Source organism: Silurus meridionalis, chromosome 5, assembly GCF_014805685.1.
Source record: "Silurus meridionalis isolate SWU-2019-XX chromosome 5, ASM1480568v1, whole genome shotgun sequence".
NCBI lineage: Eukaryota > Metazoa > Chordata > Actinopteri > Siluriformes > Siluridae > Silurus > Silurus meridionalis.
The window spans coordinates 8,095,922-8,121,898 of record NC_060888.1 but is presented as its reverse complement, the minus strand read 5'-3'; the positions used below and the strand labels follow the sequence as shown (position 1 = coordinate 8,121,898).

Genomic DNA, 25,977 nt, shown 5'->3' with positions numbered 1-25,977 from the left:
GGATAGAAAGTAAAATACACATACACTTCTGAAAGAATCGCAACTTAGAGAAAAGCTATGAAAAGAATAGACTATTGAGAATAATTTAAAGCATGTTCATAGAAAATACATATTAAAATGTAAATCAGTGATTCTGAATCTGTGTTTTGGCCAGCAGAGAAGGTCTTGCTGGCCCAGACAGCCTGCTGGGTTTTAGTCATCAGTGCGAGCAACTTCTGAAGCTCTCACAGACAGTGCAGGGGAGGATATGTTTTGACCAACAAACCTTGATTAGGGCTTTAACACTGACCTTCTTCCCACACCTTAATAGCCGTTTCTTGAAGTAACCTTCTATTACAATCTAGCAAAGTATTATATAGTAAGAAAAGTGTGTGTTTGGGGCATAGTGGTCTATTATCAGAATGACTAGGAATAGTGGCCTACGTTTAGATCAATCACTATGTTCAGAATAGTTTAAAATCATCACTAAGAAGAGTGTGTTTGTAATAAAGCACATCAAACTGCTCCAAAGACAAGGTTCCAGTGGGACACTGGTGTTCAAGCAGGCGTGGTTGATAGGCGGGGCACCTGCCAGGGACAGACAGCGAATCGGACCAATCAGATAAAAGATTCTTTGTACAGTTGCGACGTCTGTGACTAATGAGAGTAGAGTAGGGGCGGGGTTTTTGGCGTTGCTGGTCAGGCGTGTTGGAGAGATTTGAGGAGCCGAAGCCGGGAGTCGGACAGCAGCCGGAGAGTCAACGGTGTCGGTGTCGGTGGTGGAGTCCGAGCAGCACTTTGTAAGTCGAGTTTTAACAACACAAACATGTTTACATTTTATATTTACATTCCATTTTGCTTTAATAGGCTTATGGGAATATGCTGAGATATTCCCGACATGTTATTTAGGTTGTACAGTGAACCATGACGGTGTCTCATTCATTTCTTATTCATTTCTTTTCAGTTAGCCTGCTAGCTAACGATACTTTACTTTTCTCTCCTGTTCGCGATTTATTCGAACAATTTGGCTGCATATACACAAACACAAACACACACACACACACACACACACACACACACACACATATATATATATATATATATATATATATATATATATATATATATATATATACACACACACACACACACACACACACACATACATATATATTCTGTGTTTGTTGTCTTTTTCGGCGTGGCAGAATCCTGTCTGACCTGTTTGGCAAGAGACAACTTATTTTTTTAATCCTTAAAGACTGTGTGTGTGTGTGTGTGTGTCTGTGTGTCTGTGTGTGTGTCTGTGGTGTAGTGGGAGAAGCATGCATTTAAAGTAAAAATATATATATATTGTTATTATTATTATTATTATTATTATTATTAATAATATTAGTTTCGAGATCCCTTCATAAATGTAGTAAAGATGACAGTGTGGGATCTGCTCGTGCTCTGCTGACCGTTGATTGGTGTTTTTGTGTGTGTGTGTGTGTGTGTGTGTGTGTGTGTGTGTGCGCGCGTAGAAAAAACTAGAACTAGTGCACAATGTGTAAAACGTTATTATTCTACTGTCAATGAACAATGGAAAATGTCCACTTTGGTGTTTCTGCTTAAAAAGAGATATCGGGGAAATTGATCAGTTCAGTGATTTAAGGCTCTGGGTTACTGATCAGAAGGTTCCAGCCCTGGTACCAAGGGGAACCTTTCTGTACCAAGGTTGCTGTATCCTGGCTGATGATGCGCTCAGACTTAAGACTCAAGTTTTATCTTACATACAGCATCTTCTTAGTGTTGTATTCTGAAATATCTATCTTAAGTATATAAGCATATAAAATATCTAAGACTTATTAATTACCTTCTTTTTTATTCAGAGAATTATAACGTCTAGAAATGTAGTAGCAATATATTCGGTACATGGATAAAATCTGTCTTATCTCTAAAAGGATAAAAAAAAAACCTACCTCTTGGTGGATGATGTGTCTGTGTAACGGTTTACCTCAGCTATACTTCATTATGCTCTTTGGCACTATTGCTACAATGCTGTGTCGTTGTTTGACAAATGTCCTATGCAACTGCGTCATTAAGTGGAGTTGAGATGATGCTTCTTTTTCAGCCAGTCATGTGCTTACATGCCTCTTTAAACCTGCAATGGGTGGAAACTGACTTGCATGGTGGAGAAAGAAATAGTTCCTCATCACTTGAATGTTACAATCATTTAAAAAAAATTCCAAGTACTATCAAAATTCTAGCATAAACATCTAAAGAACCAGCATTGAAACTTTAAAATTGATCTGCTCATCCCTACTTTGGAGATGTAGTCCAACAGTTTTATCCAAAGAAATACCAAGACTCAGAACAGAAGTACATGCAGTGTCCTGACAGATTCTGCAAGTTTGTGCTCACGTCTGGGTTGCGTGACCATAAATCCACGCCTTTGCATATATGTTGATGCTGGAGTCCTTTTGATCACTGATGTAAGCTCCACCTGAAGCATTTTCTGATCCGGTTCGGCTGATAAAATAGACCAAAATGTCTGCAGCACAAAAGCCTATAATTCAGAACCTCCAATCTGCTGACCTTTTTGTAGATCTTAACATGTTGTGGAGTAACATCGTTTCTGCTCAATTTTGCATTGCCTACATCTCAAGCTCTTGGTTTTTTTTCTTGGTTATGATAAATATAAATGAAACGTTTCTGTTTTTTCTAAACCGCTGAATTGTGAAAGTTCGATGTTGAAAATCAAAAATGGGCTGTTTGTGGGTGCAGATCCAAAGGCTGTCAGGAGACTGCTGTGTGTGTGTGTGTGTGTGTGTGTGTGTGTGTGTGTGTGTGTGTGTGTGTGTGTGTGTGTGTGTGTGTGTGTGTGTGTGTAGTCATGCATGATGATAAAAGTACTTAACCTGTATCCTTTTTTGCGATCAGGATAAGAAAGTAGAGTGATCGAGCTAAACAGGAACGTGTTCACACTTCTTTGGCGATGTGAGAATTATGCAAATAGTTTTCCTAAACTCAAATATATGCTTGTTAACGTCTTGTAGTCTCTTGTTACCAGCTATGGAAATGATGTGTAAATATAGTCTACTTCTTTCAGTTTACTCTGTTTTGTTTCTGGTTTGGGATGCAAAGCATGTAGTTGTTCCTCTCATACTCAGTGGTGCTTAATTGTGACTCGTGTTTGCTGTGAGTAGTGAAAGTTGCATGGGTTGGTTGGTGGTTGTTGTTTTGTTTTTATTTTTCCCCTGGAGAGTTTTAGTTAGCGTAACAACAGTAGGTAGTAAGTCTTTTTCCCATGACGGCTGTATGTTCTACTACTTTAATGTAGGAAATTGACCAGGTTTTGTTGAATGATGGAGTGTTTATTATTTTTTGTTAAAGGGGAATACAAGGATGTTTCTGGGTTAGAATTGCTGAAGTATAGAAAGTATAAGTTTCAAAAATAAAATGAGTAAAACTCTTAATTAACAAGGCTTTCCCAATCCTGGCATGCCAGTCAGATAAGAGGATGAAAAAAACAAATTTTAGTGTTGACCTGGTGTTCGTTCTATCTAAATGGATCAAATTCTGGTGAAATATACATCACACACACTCTATAGGCAAAAGTATTAGGACACCTGACATTTCTAGCCATATGCAAATCTTTCCCAAAGCTTTTACCACATACTTGGAGGTAGGATGTCTTTAAAATTAGGTTCTGGCTTTGAAACCTGTTCTAGCATGACAGTTCCCCTGTGCACAAAGTGAGCTCCATGCATATAGGGTTACTGTTATATTATAGATCTGACCTCAACCCTACTGTGAACATCTTTAGGATGAATTGGAACGCTGACTGCACCCAAGGTCTTCTCACCCTCCATCAGTATCTGACTTTACTAACACCCTCCCTTGTGGCTGATGAACACAAATCTCCACAATCACACTTCGAAATGTACAGAACAACTTACCTAAAGTGTTTTTGTGTAACAATAAAAGTTCATCTCCTCCTGAACTTGTGCTCTAACTCCATTATTTCCATTAATGATTAGGCACATCGAGCATAGCAGTCAGGATCGGTGCTCAAGAACACACTATATTAGGAAAAGTTCAAAGAATAAAAGACGATGCCTTGTGCTGATTTGTATTGGCCCGTGTTAGTAACGGAAAGAAATTAAGTTCTTTCCTTTTCACATTTTTCCAGTTATGAAACTTGCCTGGATTTGTGCAATCCAAATAATCGGGGAAATAACACCAAGGCCTAAAATAACTCTCAATATTTATTTATTAAAGCATTATACATTGGGTATAATTCCTTTATACAAACTAAATCAGTGAAATCTACCAAAAAGCATGTGACTCACTTCCTGTATATGCGTTAGCCATTGGACTGTTTTTTTTTATGATTAATTCACAGATCACATAGTAACAGTAGATAATATCGAGGTCAGTTTTGTGTAAATGAAAGAAATAAAATGGTCAGGTACAGAAATGACGAACAAAAAAAGAATGTTGGGTTAGTTCGTAAGAGACCTTTAGTGCATGAGAGTTCATGAAGCCCATCATGGACAAAGCTGTCAATCAGCTCACCAGCCACACACTTTTATTCATCACTAGATGATCCAAATCCGAAGAGAAAAATAATGGAGGAGATATTCTAGCTAACTATAAGACAAAATAATGCCTTGAATGACTAAACACTTTTCATTAATATAATCTGTGGAGATAATTAAAGGATCTTAAAATCAGAGTATAAAGGATGAGGAGTCCCATAAATTATTATGAAAATGTGTGAGGTTAGGAATTGTGCTGCAGCCAGCCAAAAGCGAGTCTCGAAGGCATTTCGGCTTTGCTTTTGATTCCTGCTGTTCATCCGTACAGTCGGCGTGAAAATGTTTTTGTCACAGTTCATGGCCCAGCTCTATGTTAACACTTGGAGTTTAAGGGTGTTCAAATGTAAAGAGGAGTGTAGAGCTGTGCCATGACTCGATGTCAAAGTTTCACGCGAAACAGCGCGCAGCTCAACGAAGTTGAAGACATCTGAAATAATGTGATTGCCAGATGTTAGGCCGATGTAAAGCATTGATTTATTACAACGCAGAGCAAAGGGAACATGTGCGACGTGCCGCTCGTCTCACATACAGTTAGAGGTTTACTAGTCTAAATCTTATTTACAGCATCGAATGCTTTGGACTGTATGGTCTTCACTGTGGCTTTAAGCCCTGAGCTTTGCAGCGTTGCTGAAGTCACTTCAGGAATTCTGTGCCTGCCGTGTTTAAAGACCTTCTTCCCTTCTGCTGAATTATGAATGCACTCCCACAGGGGGATCCGGCCCTGCGCAGAAACAGAAACAGGCCTGTGTGATCGCTCGTGTAGCTGCTCAACGTTTTAGACACGCTCGCTGAAACTAGACTCAGATTCTCGGGCTTGTTTGGAATGTCTGGTTCTGGCTTTTCTGGAAACCAGTGCAGGGTGATGAAAAGTCATTTTAAAGGTGTATACGAGGCAAAAATTAGCTCTGGTACAATGACTTATTCATAGAGTAGCTGTTGAGTTTAATTGTAGAGTTCTATGAATAATTAAGAAGCAGAAGTTTTAACAGCTGATTCAAAAGTCTCTTCATGCTGGCTCAGCATTTTTTTTTCCTGCAGGTTTCTTAGTACAGGGGTTTTTATAGTAACATCTTTGAAAGCCGTATGAACAACGGCAACGCTCGCTGGAGCCGTCACCTTTGTCCAGTGCGGTCAGGATGCTGTCTGCCTAAACTGACTTTGCAAATAGCGCCAGAAGAAAAATAAACAAGTTCAGTGGTTATGCTGATGTGCGAACATACCATCCATTTCATGGTGAGTTTAGCTTAGGGAATTTGCTGCTTAGATGACCGTGGTAGTGTCGATGCTGGACTATTGCGGTGACACAAAACTGCTCGTTTTGATTGTAGACACACTGGAATATAGGATACATTTTTCTCACAAAGCAAAAGTCCACTCTTATACACTTCAGATATGTTTAGATTTTTGCTGGTGATTGATTTTGATTCTCTATTCATATTTTTCTGAATGTTGACGTTTGATGTACCTGAGCGTGATGAGAAATATTTCACAGATCTGAATCTGAAGGGACAACAGTATAAGACCAACACTAGACTAAAAAAGAGGGACAAAGCTGACTGAGTTTTGGCAGAGACTTTGTTTGACTGGTTAGACATTTAGTTGGTTTTGATAACTAGCATGATGTTGGTTACGGTGGTATTAGCATGCAGTTTAAATTTGTTTTGAGGAGACAGATGAGTTAGTGAAAGAGCTGGACACACCGATGCACTCTGCTCTTTTTAGATTGATTAAAGTGTCCCCCAGTTTAGGTTATAGGTTGTATTTTATTGGTTTAGTAACAGTTCTCAGTGCATTATGAGCTCATGTGAGTGGTGTCATCTTAATTACTCTGGGTGTTGAGTGTGTTTTGTGTAACCTTTGCTCTTTGTGTCACTGCCGGTTAGTTATTTAAATCCTATTTTCCACTGCTGGTGTCCATTCAGAACTGGGAAGTTGCTAAGTGTGTCATTCTCTCCGGACCAAACGGTGCTAAATTTTTTCCTCTAATAAAAGGCGTCGGTTTCTAGAGCTGTTAGTCATTGAGGCAGCCTTGAATCACCATCAGCAACGATCAGTCTCTAGTCCAATAGGAAAGAACAGACACTCTGATATGTAGCAATGAAGGTGGTTCATTACTTTTGATCCTCCTAAGATGCCTGCAGTTACAAATATTACTAACACAGGCATAAACTCTAGACTTGATGTAACCGTCACTGCGGATTAATCCAAAGTTCTTCTGCATGATCACATTTATCCTACAACAAAACCTTTTCTGATAGGTGTGGTTTCCTCCACGATGGAATGCTACACCAGCTGAGGGCCTGCACTCCATCATCATCAATGTTCCGGTTTTCAGTTGTGTGGGTCTGAGGGAATGTGTTCCTGTGTATTATGAAAGTTAGGTGTGGCTGTACCGATCCACTCGAGCTTTTCTCTCCTGTGTTATTTGTTTTATATATTCTTACCTTTTCCTCCACAAGCAACACAGGTGCATTTAATTTGGTCAAAGGTTTGCACACATTAACATATGAAGTTGGTCTCTGCATTTGCTGATAAAATAACATCCTAGGAAGGCTTTCCACTAGATTTTAGAACCTGGCTCTTGGGATTTGTCTCTTCATACCATAATCTAGTGCATTAGTGATTATGTTGGGAGAGGACGTCTTGGTTGAAGTTGATGTTCCAGTTCAGGGAAGGTCAGGGCTTTGTGCTGTTCACTCGGGTTCTACCACTCCAACCACACCATGTCTTTTTAGCTTTATGCTGGAACAGGTTTGGCTTGGTTACAGTAAAGGGAAACTGTGTGCTTCAAGTATTGACGTGACAATTTGGGGAAAGAGGCACAAGTTGGTGTGATGGTCAGGTATCTACACCCTTTTGTTCATATAGTGTGCACATAAGGAATGCTTCTCTGCCTGTTTTGTACTCACTGAGCTCTGTCGTTAAAAAGAGCATAGTTGCTCCGGACAGAACGATTGGACAGACGGCCAATAATCAACCGAAATGTTTCATGCAAGTTGAGTCATATGCTGCATGCATGCCTGCTATATGGGGGGTTTTCGTTTGTGCTTTTTTTTCTAGCTGTTTGAGCCGGGAGTTGAGTACATATGGTAAAGTATTAGTATATATTTCTGCAAGTTTTCCCTACAGTCCTGGGGAAAATGTGCATAGTCTCATGTCTTTTAACCTGAAAGCTTACCTAATAACATGAGGTGGCTGATGCTTTCTGGCTTCACAGAAATGACCTTATTTGGCGAGTGTGGTATCTGATGAACTTAAACAGTTGCCTGTAGGCATGTTGAGTTTGCCCACACACCTGTCTTGTTTTGCTCTATGACACGATTCAGGTCCCCCTCATGTGTTTATCACAACTGTTCCTAAGGCACCACTTGCAAGCAAAACTTTGCATAACAGTGGTTCATCCTGTTGAATGAGATTTGTGTCTTTGCCCTGCTGGAATTCCACTCATCCTGGTGCTTCCATATGTTTTACAATGATGGTCTCCACACATGTGCGATCTTTCAGGCACTTAATCCCTTTTGTTGCTGACACACAAGCTGCGACTTGTTGAACAGGAGATCTCCTGTCTCGTGTTTGAGCTTGTGGTATGTCACTCCTAGTGTGTTATTTACACACTACGTACAATATTATTAAAAATGATTATGCTTCTCTTAGTGGCCAGGCCCTTCCTTTACTGTAACTTGTTGGGAAAGTGAGCGTGTCTGTGGTCACTGTATACCCAAGGGCTCTAAAAATGCTTTTTCACTGATGGAATTGTGATGATGAGTTTGTGTTATTATTATTTTTAATCCTGCACGGCCCAAATGAGCTAGAAAAGCCATATGTTCTGTAGAAATAGTTTTTTGCAGAATCAGACCAAATAGTTTCAGCGTGGAATTTTAGAATCTAAACAGAACTGAAGTTATCAGATCGCACTCGAATTCCATCAGAGATTTAGTTAATGATTGCGAAGGGGCGCAGAGATGTGCACAATGTAGCCTCAGATTCTTGTTTTTGGCTGAAAGGAATGAAACCTTGACGTAACTCCTCCACCTCAAAGTGTGACGTGTTCTGCAATGGTTTTTTTTTTGTTCGTTTTTTTTTGTTCATCACTGTGGTACAGAGTGATTGTTTGCCACTTCCTGGAACTCTTGTTCTCAATATAGTCATGCTGAACATCCTTTCAGAGCTCGTAGTGCTAGTCCAGTAGAATGTTCATGATTTATCGTAGTATTATCTGGTCTCACCCTGAAGAGGATGGGCATTGAGTCTGAATCATCTAAAGGAAGAAAGCTTCCTGAGGCGACATGAGGTAGACATTTTAGCCCAGTCACCTCATAAGGGAATTAAATCTAAATAAACATCCAGATTTCTGGACACTGCTTTGTGACCAGGTCTATTGTTAATTGTTGTGCAAATGAGATGTATCGAATGCATGGTGTTAATTTGGTAACTGTGATACTAGGCTGGGCTTCTACCTCAGGTTTAATACAGTAGCTATTCAGACTAAATCGTAGTCTAGTCCCCCCCTAATACATCTGGTAGGGAGGCAGTGGTAAAGAAACTCATTCTTTTCTTTTACATGTATTTTAACACCCCCACGCTCCCCTTTCCTCTTCAGTGGCAGGGAGGCTGCTCCCTAAAGGAAGTGTTCTGACTTGCTGCCTGAGGTCTTTGTGAGGCAGACAGGAATGCTGGCGCTCCACATTCGCCTTGGAGGGTGTGGAGGGAGCACTGCCTCTGCCTCAGCCTCTGCAGCCGGTCGCACCACAGGTCTGGTCCCTTTTCTTTCTCTGTCATTTTACACTCTTTTGCTCATTCTCCTGCTCACCCTCCTTAACTCGTTGCTCGTTAGCTCTCACGTTACAGCATTAAACTTGAGGGGGAAGTGCGCTCGTGTTCTTTCTCACTTTACTGCCAGCTAGTCTGCCGTCCACAGCTGCGGATCAATCAGCCTTTTTTTTTTTCCACAAACCGTTTGCCGTCAGCAGCTTTAAAAGACTGCAGTGTCGCGCTGTGCCGTTCGTATTGTTTTCATTGTTCTGGCCTCTGCTTACGGCTGTTAGGGCGGGTTGGGCGGTGAGCACGCACATGGATATTCCGCTTAGTCTGTCAGCTCCGGTCACGTGGGAGGAGTGCGTATGTACGTTTCTGTGTTTGTGTGCTTTTCTGCCTAAATAATGCATCAAATTTTTAATGACTCCAGGCCCCCTGTGGAGTTTAAGGTATAAAAAGCTGGAGGATCTATTTGTTTGTGTGAGAGAAGTCAAAAGATCATTCATAGTGAAGTGTGGCGTGTGTTTAACTCACTTGAGAAGTAAACAAACTTCATACAGATGAAAGCACTATTGTTTAATTACATGTCTCACAGACTGAACCTGTTATGAAGCTAATTAATCACAGTAGGAGGAAGGGATCTGGAGCGGCTGTTTGTTGTAGGACAGTGGCAGTGCTTTGGGTGGAGCGTCTGAGATGTTGCTCTGTAACAGGATCAGGCAGACCTTAAAACATTTTGTGCTGAATATTAAATAACATTTTTTCCCTTTAAGACGCTTGTAAACATTTTGGTAGTGAGGTAATAATCCAGTCTTCAGAGCTGATCCGGAGTCAGGTTTAATATAGAAAGACTAATCTTATATGTGAACAAGGCCAGGACATATTTTAAAAACAATTTTTATCTTTGACTTGTCACATTGTTTTAGTTTGATGCTGTATGTAGGAGGAAGCCAGTTAAGAAAGGCTTGTGTTTTTGTCCTGATAGAAAAGTGAGGAGTGACAGAAAGGCATTGGTGATGGGTGTGTGCACGTCACTCCGCCCGCTCTGGTCATTGCTGAGAATTCAGGCAGTTTAATGTGTCCTGTGGCTCAGCTTTCCTTTTTCAGATCTGCAACCACAGATCCAGCTTTATTTTTCTACGCTTGTTTTAAGTTTTTTTTTAATGAACCTGACCAATGGTGAAGAATATCTGCAAAAATAAGGAAAATATCAGAGACCTAGTCAGTGCTGTTTGCATTTTTGCAGCTTTCAAAATAGTTTTTTTTTTTCTGTTCACTCAGTGGTGTAATGAAGTGCTGTAAATAAGATTTAACACTTAACTGACTGGAGCATTTAATCACAATTTTATATGTTCCAATAGAGCTGGGCTACACACTGTTTATAAATTATACAAGCTCACAATACACTTTTCTTCCCCTTATTTGTAGATGTCAGGACTTTTTAAAATTTTAGTTGTTTAAAACATTTTTTTAATAGTTATTTTCTGGTTTGAAACTATAAATATGATTCAGATACTCTCCTTTTTAGTGTTTAGTGAATTTAATTCAAATGTAAGTAAGGCATTATTAAGTATATTTAACAATACTGTAATAGTACAGTATTGTAGGGAACTGGTCATTATGCATATATCATAAACATATACAATACACCATTTTTTTATTTTTTATTATGGACCGTGTGTGACCTTAAATAAAATAAATATATAGTAAATAAATAAAATGTGTAATCAAGAAATACCAATGAGAATCTTCTCTTCTTCTTCTTTTTTAAATATATCACCTTATCCATGATAGGAATTTTTATATTGGATAAATAGACATTAGACTTGTAGTATTAAAAAAAAAAAAAACATAAAAAAAAGCTCTTTTCTGGTTTTTAATGTGATACAGTACTATGGAAGTCCATAGTAATAATAATAAAATTAATGCTTTTGTTTTTGTTGTAACAAAATAGTAAATAATCTTCCAAACTTCATCATGTAGACCAAATCTTCTGAAAGGTTGTTTGATTCAGATGTCACAGCAAAATAAACAAATAAAACAATCTGAGCATAACCAAAGTGCTGATGATCATCTGATGAACAGATCTTCAGTAACGGTGAAACCAAACTCTGTAGCCTGGAATAGATCATGGTTTCCTGATTTCATTCATTCAGTTGTTAGATCTACATGTCCTACACTGGTGTTTACCTAAATATAGCCCATGTGGAAATAACTCCGTTTGCACCCACACCGCTTCCTACAGCACGGATATTGAAGTTCAGTTTTCCCTCCATTTCAAGATAAACGCAGTGATCTTCATTTGCATCTCATGCAAAGTAAAAGTACTGTATTGCGTATGAGAGTGTGAGCGGCGATGGTGTGTGTTAGCTTTCCGCCTCATCCTGAGAGTGGCTCGTTACAGCGCGTTAAATCTGTAAGCGAATCGCAAGAATTCATTGACCCTGGAATTGAATAGTGTCTTTATTCTGTGTTGCCTCCCTCACTCTGTTCCTTTCCCAACAGAGAAAAGGAGCATTGTTGGAGTGAGGAAGGTACAGGTCGTTCTCCAGGGAGATGGCAGCAAAGATATCCAAAGATGAGCTGGAGGAGCTGCGTGAAGCCTTCGGGAAAGTCGGTGAGTGGGCTTCCTGTTCTGCTGGTTTGGCCTTAAATTTGCACACTACTCAGAAAGTGCGATTCTCCTGCAGCGAATCTGGAGATCGGTTGCGAATGCCTGGTTTGGAATGTTTCGCAGAACGAGCTTAATTATTTTGGAACGTATACTTTTTGTTTTGTCTTGTCTCAAGGCTGGAGCCAGCAAGCTTTCACTTCAAGGCTCGTCCAGATAATTAGACACATCAAAATCAAAACTGGGTGTGTCTTCGATGTGTAAGGGCAAAGGATGATCTCTCTGTCTGTACTGCAGTGTTTTACACTTTCACCCAGAGTGATGACTTGGAGCAGAGACCGCATACTTAACATAATTCTAATTCTTTTTTCATTTATTGCTACGTTGTCCATACAAAGTCGGGTGTCGCCGTCTAAGTATGTGCTGTGTGAAAGAATTAGGCTCAAACAGATATAAAATTAGAGCTCCGACTCAGTCTAGGAGCTGCGCTTTAAAAAAAAGGAACATCTATAAATTACCGTCAGCAGATTCAGTAGGGTCATAAAAGTTAAAGTTTCACCACGTCCCCGACTTTGCATGTGGTGATCTTACATAAAATATATGACTTTGCAGATTATCCTGTTGAATATAAAGTCACACATCGCTATGTCTGTCTTTTTATATATTCATAATCTCATCTTAATTAAATGTCCAGCACAAATATAACCAGTATAATATATTTTCTAAGGTATATCATATATATAATTTGTGACAATTTATATATTTATTGTATCCCCTGTGCTGGTTTTCCTTTAGATCTAATTACAAATGCCAGGATTTATGAATATGGATTAATAATTTTTAGGTGCACCCATGATCCCTTGCGATTTTTAATATCCGAGGTCACCACCGAAGAAAAGCATGCGGAAAGAATTTTTTTTCAATTCATTTGTATGTTGACATCTGATACAGCCTTGAGTCAAGATCCGTCATCCATGAGGAGATAACCATTTAACGCTCACGTTTTTTTTTGTATTAACAGTTGGCCGAACAAAGCAAACAGAGATCGGATTCATAAGCGGGCTTACTGAGAAATTCCGACTTGCATCTTCCTCATGGTTTATAAACGGCCCGGTCACATTTGCCGTGCTCTCATTATTCCAGTCATTGACCCCAATCAGAGGGGGAAATACCCTAACAGCAGCAGAACAACACCTTTTTTTCTTCCTAACAGAAAATAAAACCCAAGAAAAGGAGCACTGTAATGTGAATGGAATTTATTCAGCGTGGACTATGTTGAATAGTGTGTTGACACGTTGTGTGTTATACCCTGTGTAAAAAAGAACTAACAATGCACTCCAACCATAAATACTTCCATGTGCTTCTCCGTCTGGGATTTTGATTACAGCAGTCGAGACACATGAAGGGCTGCAGCGGTCACACTAAACCTCGAGGCCAGTGTTTCAGTTTGTTTCTTTAAAGTAAGACTGTTGGTCAGTACTGGGGGGAAAAAACAAAAAATGTGTTTTCTAGGCATCTCGAATGCATATTTGGAGGGGGGATGGGGAACACTGAGGAAGGATTTCCAGTGCTCGCCAGGAGTTTCCTCTCCAGTATCGAAGCATTCTTTCTCAAGTCAACGTAATGGCTTTATTCCAAGTCCCTATTTCTTAAAAAAAAAAAAAACTAATGAATTTAATCAGCAAAATGTGACCACCTGATTATATATTATTACATATATCAGATTTGAATGCTTTTCCCCCCACAAAATAATCACCCCAAGGCATTTAAAGACTATACTGATTGGTATTGTAGACTCAAAGTCTCCTAGAATTTGCGTCTCTGGAAATAAGCCCATGTGAAAGTCTAAATGATAATGTTCCTAGACACATGACTCAATCCGTCAAGAGCAGAGTTCTGCTGAGTAAAGACAGAAACAGGTCCTAGATGTATAATTTATACATCACAGCGCAGCATTATAGAGTGGGTTTAAAATGGCCGACTGTATGCTGCTGCGTCATTCCCAGATCAATCCATTAACGCTAGTGCATTTTTATTAGCCCTTGTGTTGCTTTCCTCTGAGAGCAGCCTTCAAACAAAGTCACTGGCCAAATTTGTTTGCATGTACGGCACTTGCTAGGGATTCCAGCATCATTATATTCTAGCATATCAAGAAGCCGTTTGTAGTTCAGCTTACTTTAGCTTTTGAAATGGTTTTGAGAGAAATGTATCTCCTTAATCAAAACTTCATATAAAATGTTGTACCGTTTTAAAAAGAATTATGTGACCATTTGAAAGGCTCACACGCATGTCCTGGTTCAGCTTGCGTGCTTCCTGGGTAAGAAGCCAAGTTCATGGTTCGCCTGCTGGAGAAAATAGCGACAGAATGTTCTAATTTAGAGAGCAAAATTGTACTGCTGCACCTGGTGGAGAGAAAAAACAGTCTATATGAAGCTTGATAAAAGCTTGTCTTTTCTAATGGCATGAAAAGAATTCCTTCCTGTAATATATATCATCATTCTTACCATTTACTTCCTTGCTGTATTTCTTTCTGCTATATTATTGTCAACAAGAACAATATTGAATAGAAGAGTACTTCATTAGCTTAGATAGCACAGTGTTTGTGACGGTCTGGATATTGAGGAAGTGTGTAATTAGATGATTTAAGGCTTCATAACTGGATTTGGTGCCCACAGGTTTTAAATGATCCCGATAATTGTGGTGGTTTTTTTTAAAGGTGTTTCACTTCCTGCTGCTCTGCTTCCTTGTGAGATACTTTGGCAGAACAGATCATTGGGATTAACTCAACTCAACTTAACTCAAAACAGTTTTACAATTGCTTTTGTGTGAATCGTACTAAACGACTGACTAATAAACCTTGTTGTGAACATGGCTGCGTTCCAAATGACCCTGCCTGTAGGGCATTTCCTGATTTTACTATTCTAAATGATCTGCTGAAATCTTTGTGCCCAAATGATTTCTTCACAGATCTGGACAGTAACGGCTACATTAACGACTACGAGCTCCACGACCTGTTCAAAGAGGCCAACCTGCCTCTTCCTGGGTACAAAGTCCGTGAGATCATCCAGAAGCTGATGACTGAGGGCGACAAAGACAAGGACAACAGGATCAGCTTCGAAGAATTTGTTTCAGTAAGTATTTCATCATGTTGCTGTAACAAGGTGAAATTTTTGTCATAATTGTAATAGTAATTATATTTGAGCAGATGTTTAATACTATCTGTTGTGATAGTAGTCTGTTGTGCTAAGTCTGTTGTGCTAAGCACTCGATTAGCAAAGTCAGAATGGGGTTTAAATTAATCCCACTAAAACCCAAAGCTGCTTTTGGGTTAGACCGCGATGTAAAAAAAAAAAAAAATTTTAAATGCTGCTCAAAATATTTGTATCGGATTTGATCCTAAATTCCATTCAATATTTTATTATATTACCCTATTAACCCTGCCAACACAATTTATTTATTTTTAGTCACATTCATGCATTTTGATTGTTAGATGGATCACTGTTCAATCCTGATTCATTACAATCGGACCTCATTTGATTTTTATTTAAGATTGGGCAAAGGGTCCCTGCCAAAAGTTTCACTAACACTGATCAATCGTCACACACAGATGATCAGAATCACCTCCGTTCATGCTAACATTTTTAGTGGCGTAGACAAAACTGCATCACGAAGCACAAAGCACCAAGATGACAACTAGAAGACATGCTTCTTACTTTTAAACACCAAACCCACCAAATCTTCCAATAATGCAGTTCAGCCATGGTAGCGCTTCGGCTTCCTTAGACACACACCCACTCTGTCTCTCTCTCTCTTTCTGTCTATCAGCTCATTTTAATTTAGCCTTAATTTAATCTTTAAATTATGAAACTTTGTATTTTCTTTCAAAATCATGTGATAATGTGAGTATGAATCAGCATCTAAATAGAGTTCCAAGTTTTATAAGAAGTTTTGACTGGCACAGGTCAGAGGAAGTCTACACTCACTCACTTTTGAGTCATCATCATCATCATGGTGCAAAATTCCTAAACAGAGACGACCGCCAATTTCTGAGACCCTCCATCTTGTGTAGTAGGCAATGCCCTTTCTGTAGGCTTCTTCACGTGTGAGATCTAATGGAGAGTTTCCTCGTCAGTGTCCTAGAGTTTGTTTACTCTGCTGGGACGGTCTGTAGGCGTGGGGAGGGGAGATTATATTGCAGATGCTGTCAGCACAGTTTCACTGTTTCCAGTTGGAACTGTCGGAGTCCAGGCTGATGGCGTGGCAAAAAATCTAAACCCTGTACTTTTGACTGTGTAATTTTTTGAAAGTGTGACACAGAGGACAGTATGAAGCTCACACATCCATTTTTTTTTTAACAGATCTTCCAGGAGCTTAAAAGTAGTGAGATTGCAAAAACCTTCCGCAATGCTATTAACAAGAAAGAGGGCATCCTGGCCATTGGGGGCACATCGGAATTGTCCAGTGCAGGCACACAGCACTCCTACTCAGGTAAAACCATTTTCTCCTTCTCGTTCTCCTCTCCTCTTCTCGTCTTGTCTTGTCTCGTCTCGTCTCGTGTTACAAGACTTTATAGTTTGGTTCACCCTGGTATCAACCCTGAGCTGAAAGAGTGCCCTCTTGTGTTTATATTTTTTTGTCCTTTTTTTTTTTGTGTGTGTGTGTGATCCAGAGGAGGAAAGGTTTGCTTTTGTGAACTGGATCAATTCTGCTTTGGAGAAAGACCCAGACTGCAAGCACGTGCTGCCCATGAACCCCAACACTAATGACCTCTTCAAGGCTGTAGGTGATGGCGTTGTTCTGTGGTGAGTCCAGTTTTGTGATCACTGTACAGTAAAAAGGAATGCTCAAGTATGCATTTGTAAAGAGGCTCTAGTCTGAAATCTTCTGAACCGTGTCTGTTCTCCTACAGTAAAATGATCAACCTGTCTGTCCCTGATACGATTGACGAGAGGACAATAAACAAGAAGAAACTGACACCATTCACGACACAGGTTCGCGTTGCTGTGTCGTATATGCGACTGCACTCTTTGTTTAGGGGATTGTTAAGGAATAAATGTGTCTTAAAAAAAGTTTTGTCTGTTTAACAAAACTGCCAAATAATGATTGCATTCTAATAATAAATGAAGACAAGGTCAGACCCAGCATTCCCAACTTCCAATCCTTTACCCCCTTCATGCAGGAGAACCTCAACCTGGCGCTGAATTCTGCCTCAGCCATTGGCTGCCACGTGGTGAACATCGGCGCTATGGATCTGCGCGAAGGAAAGCCACATCTGGTGCTGGGCCTGCTGTGGCAGATCATCAAGATCGGCCTGTTTGCAGACATCGAGCTCAGCAGGAATGAGGGTGAGCTCTGTTTCCCCCATGTGACCAGAAACTGACACCATTCAGAAGCAAAGCAGGCTGATGCCATTGTCCAGGAATTCAGACAAACAGTGTTTCTAAGTAGGAGTGAATTATTAAATACGGGAAGAATTTTATCAATGCATCAGGATAACTTGATTTTCAGACAAATAAGCTTACAATTGTTATTGTAGGAATAGAAGGTATAAGCTTCGCAAAGTACGACATTGCAGTAATGATTGGTGTGTCGGAGTAGAGACGGATCTCGAGGGGGGGGGCAGGGCTTGTGGAGAAGCACACACTAATCTGTGGTGTTGCCGGACATCCAATAGTCTAAAAATGCCCTCCTTCAGTTCTATATAAAGAGCCTTAATGTGATCACACTGGTAGTGCTTTCTGTTACCCCAGATCATGTGCCACATTCCATAAATTATGCAAATAAATGAGCAACAGATCTGTGCAAAAAGATTAGTATAAGTAAATATTGTAGTATGTAATATTGTATATATGTTAATATTTTGGGATGCTGTAGAAAATGTTTTGTTTCTACATTCACGGCCTTTTTCAGTCCCCTGCCTGTGTACATGTTGTGGGTTCACATTATTGTGCTGACAATGCGTGTGCTTTTCCAGCGCTGGCAGCATTGCTTCGGGAAGGCGAGACTCTGGAGGATCTGATGAAACTTTCCCCAGAGGAGTTGCTCCTGCGATGGGCCAACTTTCATCTTCACAACGCTGGCTGGCAGAAAATCAACAACTTCAGCACCGACATAAAGGTAAACCGTTTACTGTGTATGTTATTTGTCCAGAACTACATCAGAATAGTTTTTTAATAAAGCAACAAATTTTCTATTCTATTTTCTAAAGTCTATTGAGCTGTTCAATTATTATTGAAATGCACCATTTCTCTTATTCTTATCAGTAAAGATAGGGATCATGAAAAAACAACACGGATGTTGCTCTGAGGTGTAAAAATGATTTGTGTAAAAAAAAATAAATAAAAAGCCTAGTTAATTTATATACACTGCATCTGATTAAGATTTAGGTTTAAAATGTACAAAGCATTTCACTGAAACAAATCTTCAGTACTGAATAAAGGACCAGTGTTGTGTCTGGATTCCTCTCTTATCCTTTATCCATCTTTCCCTACGCTTCAGCTCGCAGACTTCTCAATTTCTGTGAAGGTACTTTTTTCCAAACGCACAGCCAGCTGTTATCCACTTTGCCATGACTTATTTTTTTTATTTCTTTAATTTTTTTGGCATATTGCATTCCATCGTCTCAGGTAAATCTCAGCATGCTCGTGAGATACTCATGCTTTTCTAATTTCGGTTTGTTTCACTGTGGATTGTGGCATATTTTAGAAATGCATGAGAAATATCAATAACTTGATTTTTGTTTTTTGTGGGTTTTTTTTTAATCATAATTCCACAAATCATTCAGCAAAAACAGATTGACAAGATTTACTGCAGATTTCATGGTGGAAAAGTCAAAATCCTGAGCAAAGTGAACTTTCATGTAGTATGAAATTGTAATTAAATTAGGTCTCGATAAAGCAGTTTGTCCTCCTGCAATAATAATGACTGGTTCTATAATTGGTTTGTGTTCTGCTGTACATCAAAACTAAAATGTGTGAAGGGAAATCTTAATGAACAGGCTGTAGATAATGGTTTCACTGGCAACGTTTTAAGCCAGATTGAGAAGTGTGCAGTTATAAATCACTTGTTACATTCATTTGTTTGTTTTTTTTACTTTGTCATTGAAAGTTTAGTAATTGGGAATTAATTTTAATTAAATTTAAGATTTTCTGCAGCACTACTCTTCCTGTTTGTCCAAGAGGTTTTAAGTCTTTTTTTTTTTCAGTTTATGAGCTGCATTTAAAGTTCACAAGCTCCGTGGCTGTCGTTTAAAGTTCAGCACTGCAGTGGGGGAAAAAAAGGGCTTTCTTAAGAACGAGCGATCCACCTATTTCCATATCTGTATGCGTTCAGGACACATTATCTGTTTAATAAGAATAATGTATTCCTGTTCGGTTACACCTCCTAATCTGTATCTGATTTTCCTGTGGGTAAGACAGGGTGCAGTCTCATTTTAATTCTTTTAAATCTTTGATCACCTGCACGAGTTTATCAGCAGTGAATGTCACAGACCAGCATCAGGATAAGCGTTCATGGTTCAATGAGGTCAGGCAGCACAACGTCTGGCATGCTTTCATCCCTCTCTCACACCATCTCTTTATCTTTCTTTATATGCCTCTACAACTCCCTTTCTCTTTTTTTTTATTCTTCTTTTTACTCCTATCTCAGTACATCAGTGTTAAATATTTGTTGCATGCCACTCCCTCCTGTGTTGGCTTCAGGTATGACTTCAAAACCTGACAAGATCTGATTTTAAAACAGTTAATAAATGCAGTGCAATGTTTTTCAGTACACCTTCCTTTTTTTTTTTTATTCTCGATTGTATATGCAGATGTATTATGATAATGGTAAGTTGTATATAATATCACACTATAGTCGATCTTGAGCCTATCGTGACTGCAGAAAAAAGGATCAGTGGTGTTGTGTCTGGAATCTTCTCTTATTCTTTATTCATCTTCCCCTATGCTTCAGCTCTCAGACTTCTCCAACTCTGTGAAGGTACTTTTTTTCCCAAACGCACAGCCAGCTGTTTTTCACTTTGGCACGAATTATTTTATTTATTTATACATTTATGTGCCCTATTGTGTTTTTTCTGATTTCTGACTTTGAACTCTGCAACATCCCCCAGATGTTCCTCTCATGTGTTATTTTTGTTTATTTCACAGTTGCATATTTTAGAAATGTGTTAAACAGGCATTTATTCTTTTTTTTTTTTTATTTGATTTATTCATTTTTTGATAGGACTCCAGGGCTTATTTCCACCTCCTGAACCAAATTGCACCAAAAGGCAATAAAGAGGGTGAGGAGCGGATCGACATCAGCATGGCAGGCTTCAATGTAAGTCAGGCTTTACAATATGACCCTGTGTGTGGGTGTGTGGGTGTGTGGTTGTGTGTGTGGGTGTGTTGTCATCTTGCGTAAGTAACTTGGGACAGAAACAGATGTCAAACTGTTTGCCTCTGAATTCTTTTATCCATGAAGGGGTTGTAATGGATTTTCCACAAATACCTTGGCTTATCTTTTTGTTTTTTTCCCCCTAATGTTCTAGTGTATCGAAGATGTCAATCAAAATACTTTAAAGCATGAAACTTTATTATTATTATTATTATTATTATATGTAATAATTCTCCAATCATACTATTCTATATGTTTAGTCATTTTTTGGTGTTATTTTACTTCAGTTATCATTGGGGATCTTGTAAGGTTTTGGCAGACACTCTGACCATCTGAGAGGAGCGCAGCTTAAGCACAAGCGTTAATCTTTAGCTCAGCAGCGCGGGGGTGTGTGGAACTGGAGTTTAGGCCACGGGAGGTTTAACGATTTACTGGACACTTACGTCCGTGCTGTGATTAAAAATTCACACACTCAGCACAGATGCTAATCGCAGGAGTTTGTAGTAATGAAACAACATTGCTTGATGAGCTTCCTTATTGTCCTCCACGTGGTGCTCTATTCCTGCAAACAAACTCTTGTACACTTTTTTTCTGATGGCTGGAAAACACTCTTCAATGTTCCTTCACATGAAAAGGGGCCAAACATGCTGCGTTTGGATAACTGCGGTTTTCATGTGATGTAAAAACATGCACGGTGTGTTAAAAAAGAAGAACACTGTTCTGCTCATGTCTTGGATTGCTCCACGTTTTCCCCCCCGAAAATATTTTCCATCCATATTGTGCGAGGACAAATGTTTCAGGGAAACTGACTCAACGCTATATATTTTATAGCACGTCTGTCCGCAGCAAACGGCTGACGCACTCGGCACATCTGTTAATGTCGCGGACGCCAACCCCGCCGTTTCGTTCATGCGCTTTCAAACCTGCTCGTGTTACAGTCGGTTTTCCAGCATGCCTCAAGATCTTTCACCACTCGCCCCTTTATCGCTTTTGCTGAATGACAGGAAATTCCATAGTTTGTAGCGTTCACATGATGTCTAAACAAAGACGATTACCTTCGTCTTGTTTCTGAGAGGGTTGTTTAAGTTTACATGCTATTTATGTCGTACTTAAAAGGGACCCCCGGAATAGATCTGAAAAGTTTCCGACAACGGCAGAATTCCTTCACAATCCTGGGAATGTGAGATTGTTCAGATATAAATATTTTCTCTAAAACACACAACGGTTCGAAATCTGTGGCCGAATGCTGTGTCACCAGTACTATCCAGAGCACTGGATTCACATCAGGTGATTCAGAGGTTCACAATGCCATGAAAATGTATTTAACCCCAACCTCTCTTTCCTTTTGTGGTGCCAAGAGAACTAAAAGGCGCCTTTTCATATCAAATTCAAGGCGCCGTTGTGCTCATGTCTTATTCAGGGTCAAACTGTGATCACATTGTGTGTGTGTGTGTGTGTGTGTGTGTGTGTGTGTGTGTGTGTGTGTGTGTGTGTGTGTGTGTGTGTGTGTGTTGAATACTCCCCTTTTAATGCCCAGACTTCCGTTTCATACCGCTATCCCGATTACATCATGCTGGGTCGCTTACTCGTGACACAGAGACCTGTATTTGGTCTTCTTTTTTTTTTTTTATGTCGGCTCATTATAGGGCAATTGTTGTTATTTCTGTAGTGCATAGAATCCCTTTAGTCTAAAAGACAAATGTTATCAAGACTCCGGCTGTAAAATAGAATACTATTTGCTTTGGGGGGTTTTTTGTTTGTTTGTTTTGGTCATGATTGATGTCTTTGGGGTGTATGCACTGTTTACAGCCTTTGTTGCTCTCTTGAATTGGCTTGAACTCGGACTCATGTCAGGGAATTTAATTAGTGTTTTACGATAGTAATTTATAGCATTGAAGTGAAAGGTGTTTATCCAAGGCTTTGGCAAGTGCATACACCTAAATTACATGAGTGGTTTTGTACTGAATGAAACCATGAGAATGTTTTAGGATCAGATTTAGTTTATCATCTGATCATTTTGCCGTTGCAGGAGAAAGACGATCTGAAGAGAGCAGAGGCTATGCTGCAGCAGGCCGAGAGACTGGGCTGCAGACAGTTTGTCACACCCACCGACGTCGTGGCTGGAAACCCCAAACTGAACCTGGCGTTTGTCGCCAATCTCTTTAACAAGTATCCAGCACTGACCAAACCTGAGAACCAAGACATCGACTGGGGACTGCTGGAGGGTGAGAAAAGATACAGACTCCACTCACTTATGTCGCCGCCTTGAAAATCTACTTTTATGTGCCCGTTTGTGCCCAAGAATTACGGAATAAAGCTCTAAAAATAGACATTTCTTCATCCGTTTGAAATAGACTTGTTAAGTGCAGTTACGGAGGGTGTGTTGAAGAATGTTACTCCTACTTTGGATGGGAACAATTACCACGATCATTTCCTGAAGTTTGCACAAGGGAGCCTTTGGGCCATCTAGTGGCCAAACTGGAAAATGTCTTTTGGTCTTGTATCCTATATTTGTTTAAACCAGGTTTTGAAATTGGGTTATTTTTCATTTATTAAGGCCCGGCATAGAATAAAACATAGTGTGACGATTTCTTGCTACAGCATGTCTGTTTATTGAGAGAGTTTACTAAGGGATTGAACACCGATTCAAAGATGCAGTACTGAAAAAGGGTGCAGAACTGAAATTATTCATCCCTGCATTATAAACTATTGTATTAGGAAAGTTAAACTAAAACTATACAGATGTCAGTTACAAGTGTTTTCTTGTCTTTACAGGTGAAACCCGAGAGGAGAGAACTTTCCGAAACTGGATGAACTCACTGGGTGTGAACCCTCATGTTAACCACCTATACAGGTAAAACATTGTTTCTAGTTAGATTATTGCACTAATGGAGAATGGAGGTTAATTAGTGAGTTAACTGCGCTGCTGCATTGTATATACATGTTGCTTCCCCAAAAAGTGATGTCTTGATTTCCTTTATTTTTTTTTCCATAGTGATATCCAAGATGCTCTGGTCATCCTGCAGCTCTACGAGAGGATCAAGGTTCCTGTTGACTGGAACAATAAAGTCAACAAGCCCCCATACCCAAAGCTCGGGTCCAACATGAAGAAGGTACACAATTGAGCACAAAAATGATCAGTGCCCCGATCATATTCACATCTTCATTTATTTACCGGTCATTCTGCAGCGTTCTCTATTTGTGAAATCATCCTCCCAAGACACAAGCAAAATTGACAGAATGAGGGGACATGGAATACATTTTTGATAATGACTGTGGAAGCATGACTGTCTGATCTCATGGCCATGTGTGTGTGTATGTGACTGCAGCTGGAGAACTGCAACTACGCTGTTGAACTGGGGAAAACTACAGCGAAATTTTCACTGGTGGGCATCGGAGGCCAAGATCTAAACGATGGGAACCCCACCCTGACCCTGGCTCTGGTCTGGCAGTTAATGAGGAGGTACAGTCTTCTGTCTGTATTCCAAAATAATGAAACTGAATTATTGTATTGGGATGGATTAATTATACATTAGGTTAACAGTGTGTCCTGTATGTACTCTGCCTAGAGTCATTTTAAGGCTGCTTGTCTTTTTAGGCTCATTTTCTGTCTGTTTTTCTGTTTCAGATATACTCTGAATGTCCTCGAGGACCTGGGAGAAGGAGAAAAGGTGAACGATGAAATCATTGTCAACTGGGTTAATAAAACTTTGGCTGGGGCAGGAAAGAAGACAAAAATTTCAAGCTTTAAGGTACGAGTTGAACCAGCACTAGCTCATTCTGTCAATAATACTTCAGACTGTCTGCCTAATGGTCGCTCTAAGCAACACTGTAACTACTTTACAGGACAAAGAGATCAGCTCCAGCTTGCCAGTGTTGGACCTTATAGATGCCATCCAGCCCGGCTGCGTCAACTACGAGCTGGTAAAAACGGGCAGCCTGTCCGAGGCTGACAAGCTGGACAATGCTAAGTAAGTCATAGCAGAGAAGTGTGGCAGAACTTCAAATCAATTTTATCCACGTGTGTGCACGTGTACAACATCAAACAGTCGTCGTTATGAAGGTGCCAGGATGGGAAGCAACTATATAGCATATGTATCAACACATAAGAGAAGAAATCATTATTATTGGAGGCTTTGCCATATAAATCATGGCTTTATTGATTTTCTCATTAAAGAATGATGACTAGATTATGTGATTCAAGTGCCACTGCTTTGTCCTTGTGCAAAAATCTGTTGCTCAGATATGAACTCGGGACTGTTTGTTGCCTTTGAATTCAATAAAATGCGTCTGTCAGATGGATAAATAGAAAGATCATGGCGTCCTACACACTCCAAAGTGCCTGTAAAATGTGTCGAATGCAACAGAACCTGCAGTGATATGACCCCTGAACCGGCGAAATCAATACCCAAATGTGGGAGATTGAATTCATAGAAAGAAATGATCAAAGCATCAGCATCTGATATCTAATCCACCACTTGCGTCTCTTTACAGATTTGCTGTATCCATGGCCAGGAAGATCGGGGCACGTGTGTATGCATTGCCTGACGACCTGGTGGAGGTCAAACCCAAAATGGTCATGACCGTGTTCGCTTGCCTGATGGGTCGAGGAATGAAGAGGGCGTAAGAAAAGAAAAGATAAAGAAAGAAAACCCAGAAATGCTGCGGCCAATCAAAAGCCGACGTCTGACCCACAAGCCATTTGCTGGATGAAAGGCTTCAGGTTAAATAATTTAGCCATAACAATTTTGAAAAAAAGAAAAAAAAGAACTTGGATCAGATGTTAAAAGAAATCATGTTTAAGTTTGACAGGACTAGGGTTATATCTGTAAACGATTTAGCTAAGGGAGGGTGGGATCTTTAGCTTTCTTTTTTTTTTTTTTTTTTTCTTAGACCAGATTTAAGGTTCCAGCAGATCTGCGCCCGGTACATGCCTTTTCAACCTTAACGATGCAAGACGACCAAAACATATCAGTGACGGAACCTAAGCCATGTTGAACTGTGCCATGTGTATTTTATTTGCATATTTGATAACGGAGGAACGTACTCGAGTGACTGGCGTCATTTTAAACCTGACTGCTCTTAAACGCTGTGTGAGGAAAAGGCCTTACTTACGTACAGTATTGCCTCCATACAGTACATAATCCAGTGGCCTCTTTAAAAGACATCGAATTAGATGCTTATTTTCCTACCGTTTTATACATAAGCAGAGTTTATGGTAAAGCAGTTAGAACTACATAAACATCCTTTGCAGGCAGAAACTTTAACACATTCCTTAGTTACGATCTCATTTTACGACGTGTCTTATGTACATATACATGTATACGCAAGTATGCTTTTTACAAAGAAAACAAAAGGACGATCCAAACGAAAATAACTATGCATGAACAATCTTTTTTTTTTTTTTTTTTTTTATAAATCTGTTATTTAAAGCAATACACTCCTGGGAATTTGACCGACGCTTTAAAAATACTAATGCATAGTGAAAACTGAAAGAAAAATGGGAAAAGTGGTAAATGATGAACTTTGTGAGTTGATTGTAATGTTAATGTTGGGGAGATAAAACTGGAACTGCCTGGATTTATTGATGCATGTTGACTGGACCATATGACCAAAACAAATGTAAACATTTCTTGCAGCTTGACCATGTGCATACTGAAAATAAATCAGTTCATAACA

At 39.6% G+C, this 25,977-nt stretch overlaps 1 protein-coding gene across 2 annotated transcripts; it reads left to right on the top strand.

Moving 5' to 3' along the window:
• Positions 1 to 626: 626 nt before the first annotated feature.
• On the top strand, positions 627 to 25,977 carry pls3 (plastin 3 (T isoform)). 2 transcript variants are annotated; one of them, XM_046849360.1, is made up of 16 exons: positions 627 to 779; positions 11,820 to 11,931; positions 14,893 to 15,056; positions 16,284 to 16,413; positions 16,595 to 16,727; positions 16,835 to 16,916; positions 17,105 to 17,270; positions 17,900 to 18,042; positions 20,146 to 20,241; positions 22,328 to 22,523; positions 23,074 to 23,152; positions 23,294 to 23,411; positions 23,628 to 23,761; positions 23,927 to 24,050; positions 24,145 to 24,269; positions 24,793 to 25,977. In XM_046849360.1, exons 2-16 carry the CDS (start codon positions 11,871 to 11,873, stop codon positions 24,923 to 24,925), a joined length of 1,884 nt encoding a protein of 627 aa, XP_046705316.1. In that variant the 5' UTR covers positions 627 to 779; positions 11,820 to 11,870; the 3' UTR covers positions 24,926 to 25,977. The 2 variants fall into 2 exon arrangements, with proteins under 2 accessions (XP_046705316.1, XP_046705317.1); XM_046849361.1 differs by lacking the exon at positions 627 to 779 and adding an exon at positions 9,161 to 9,311.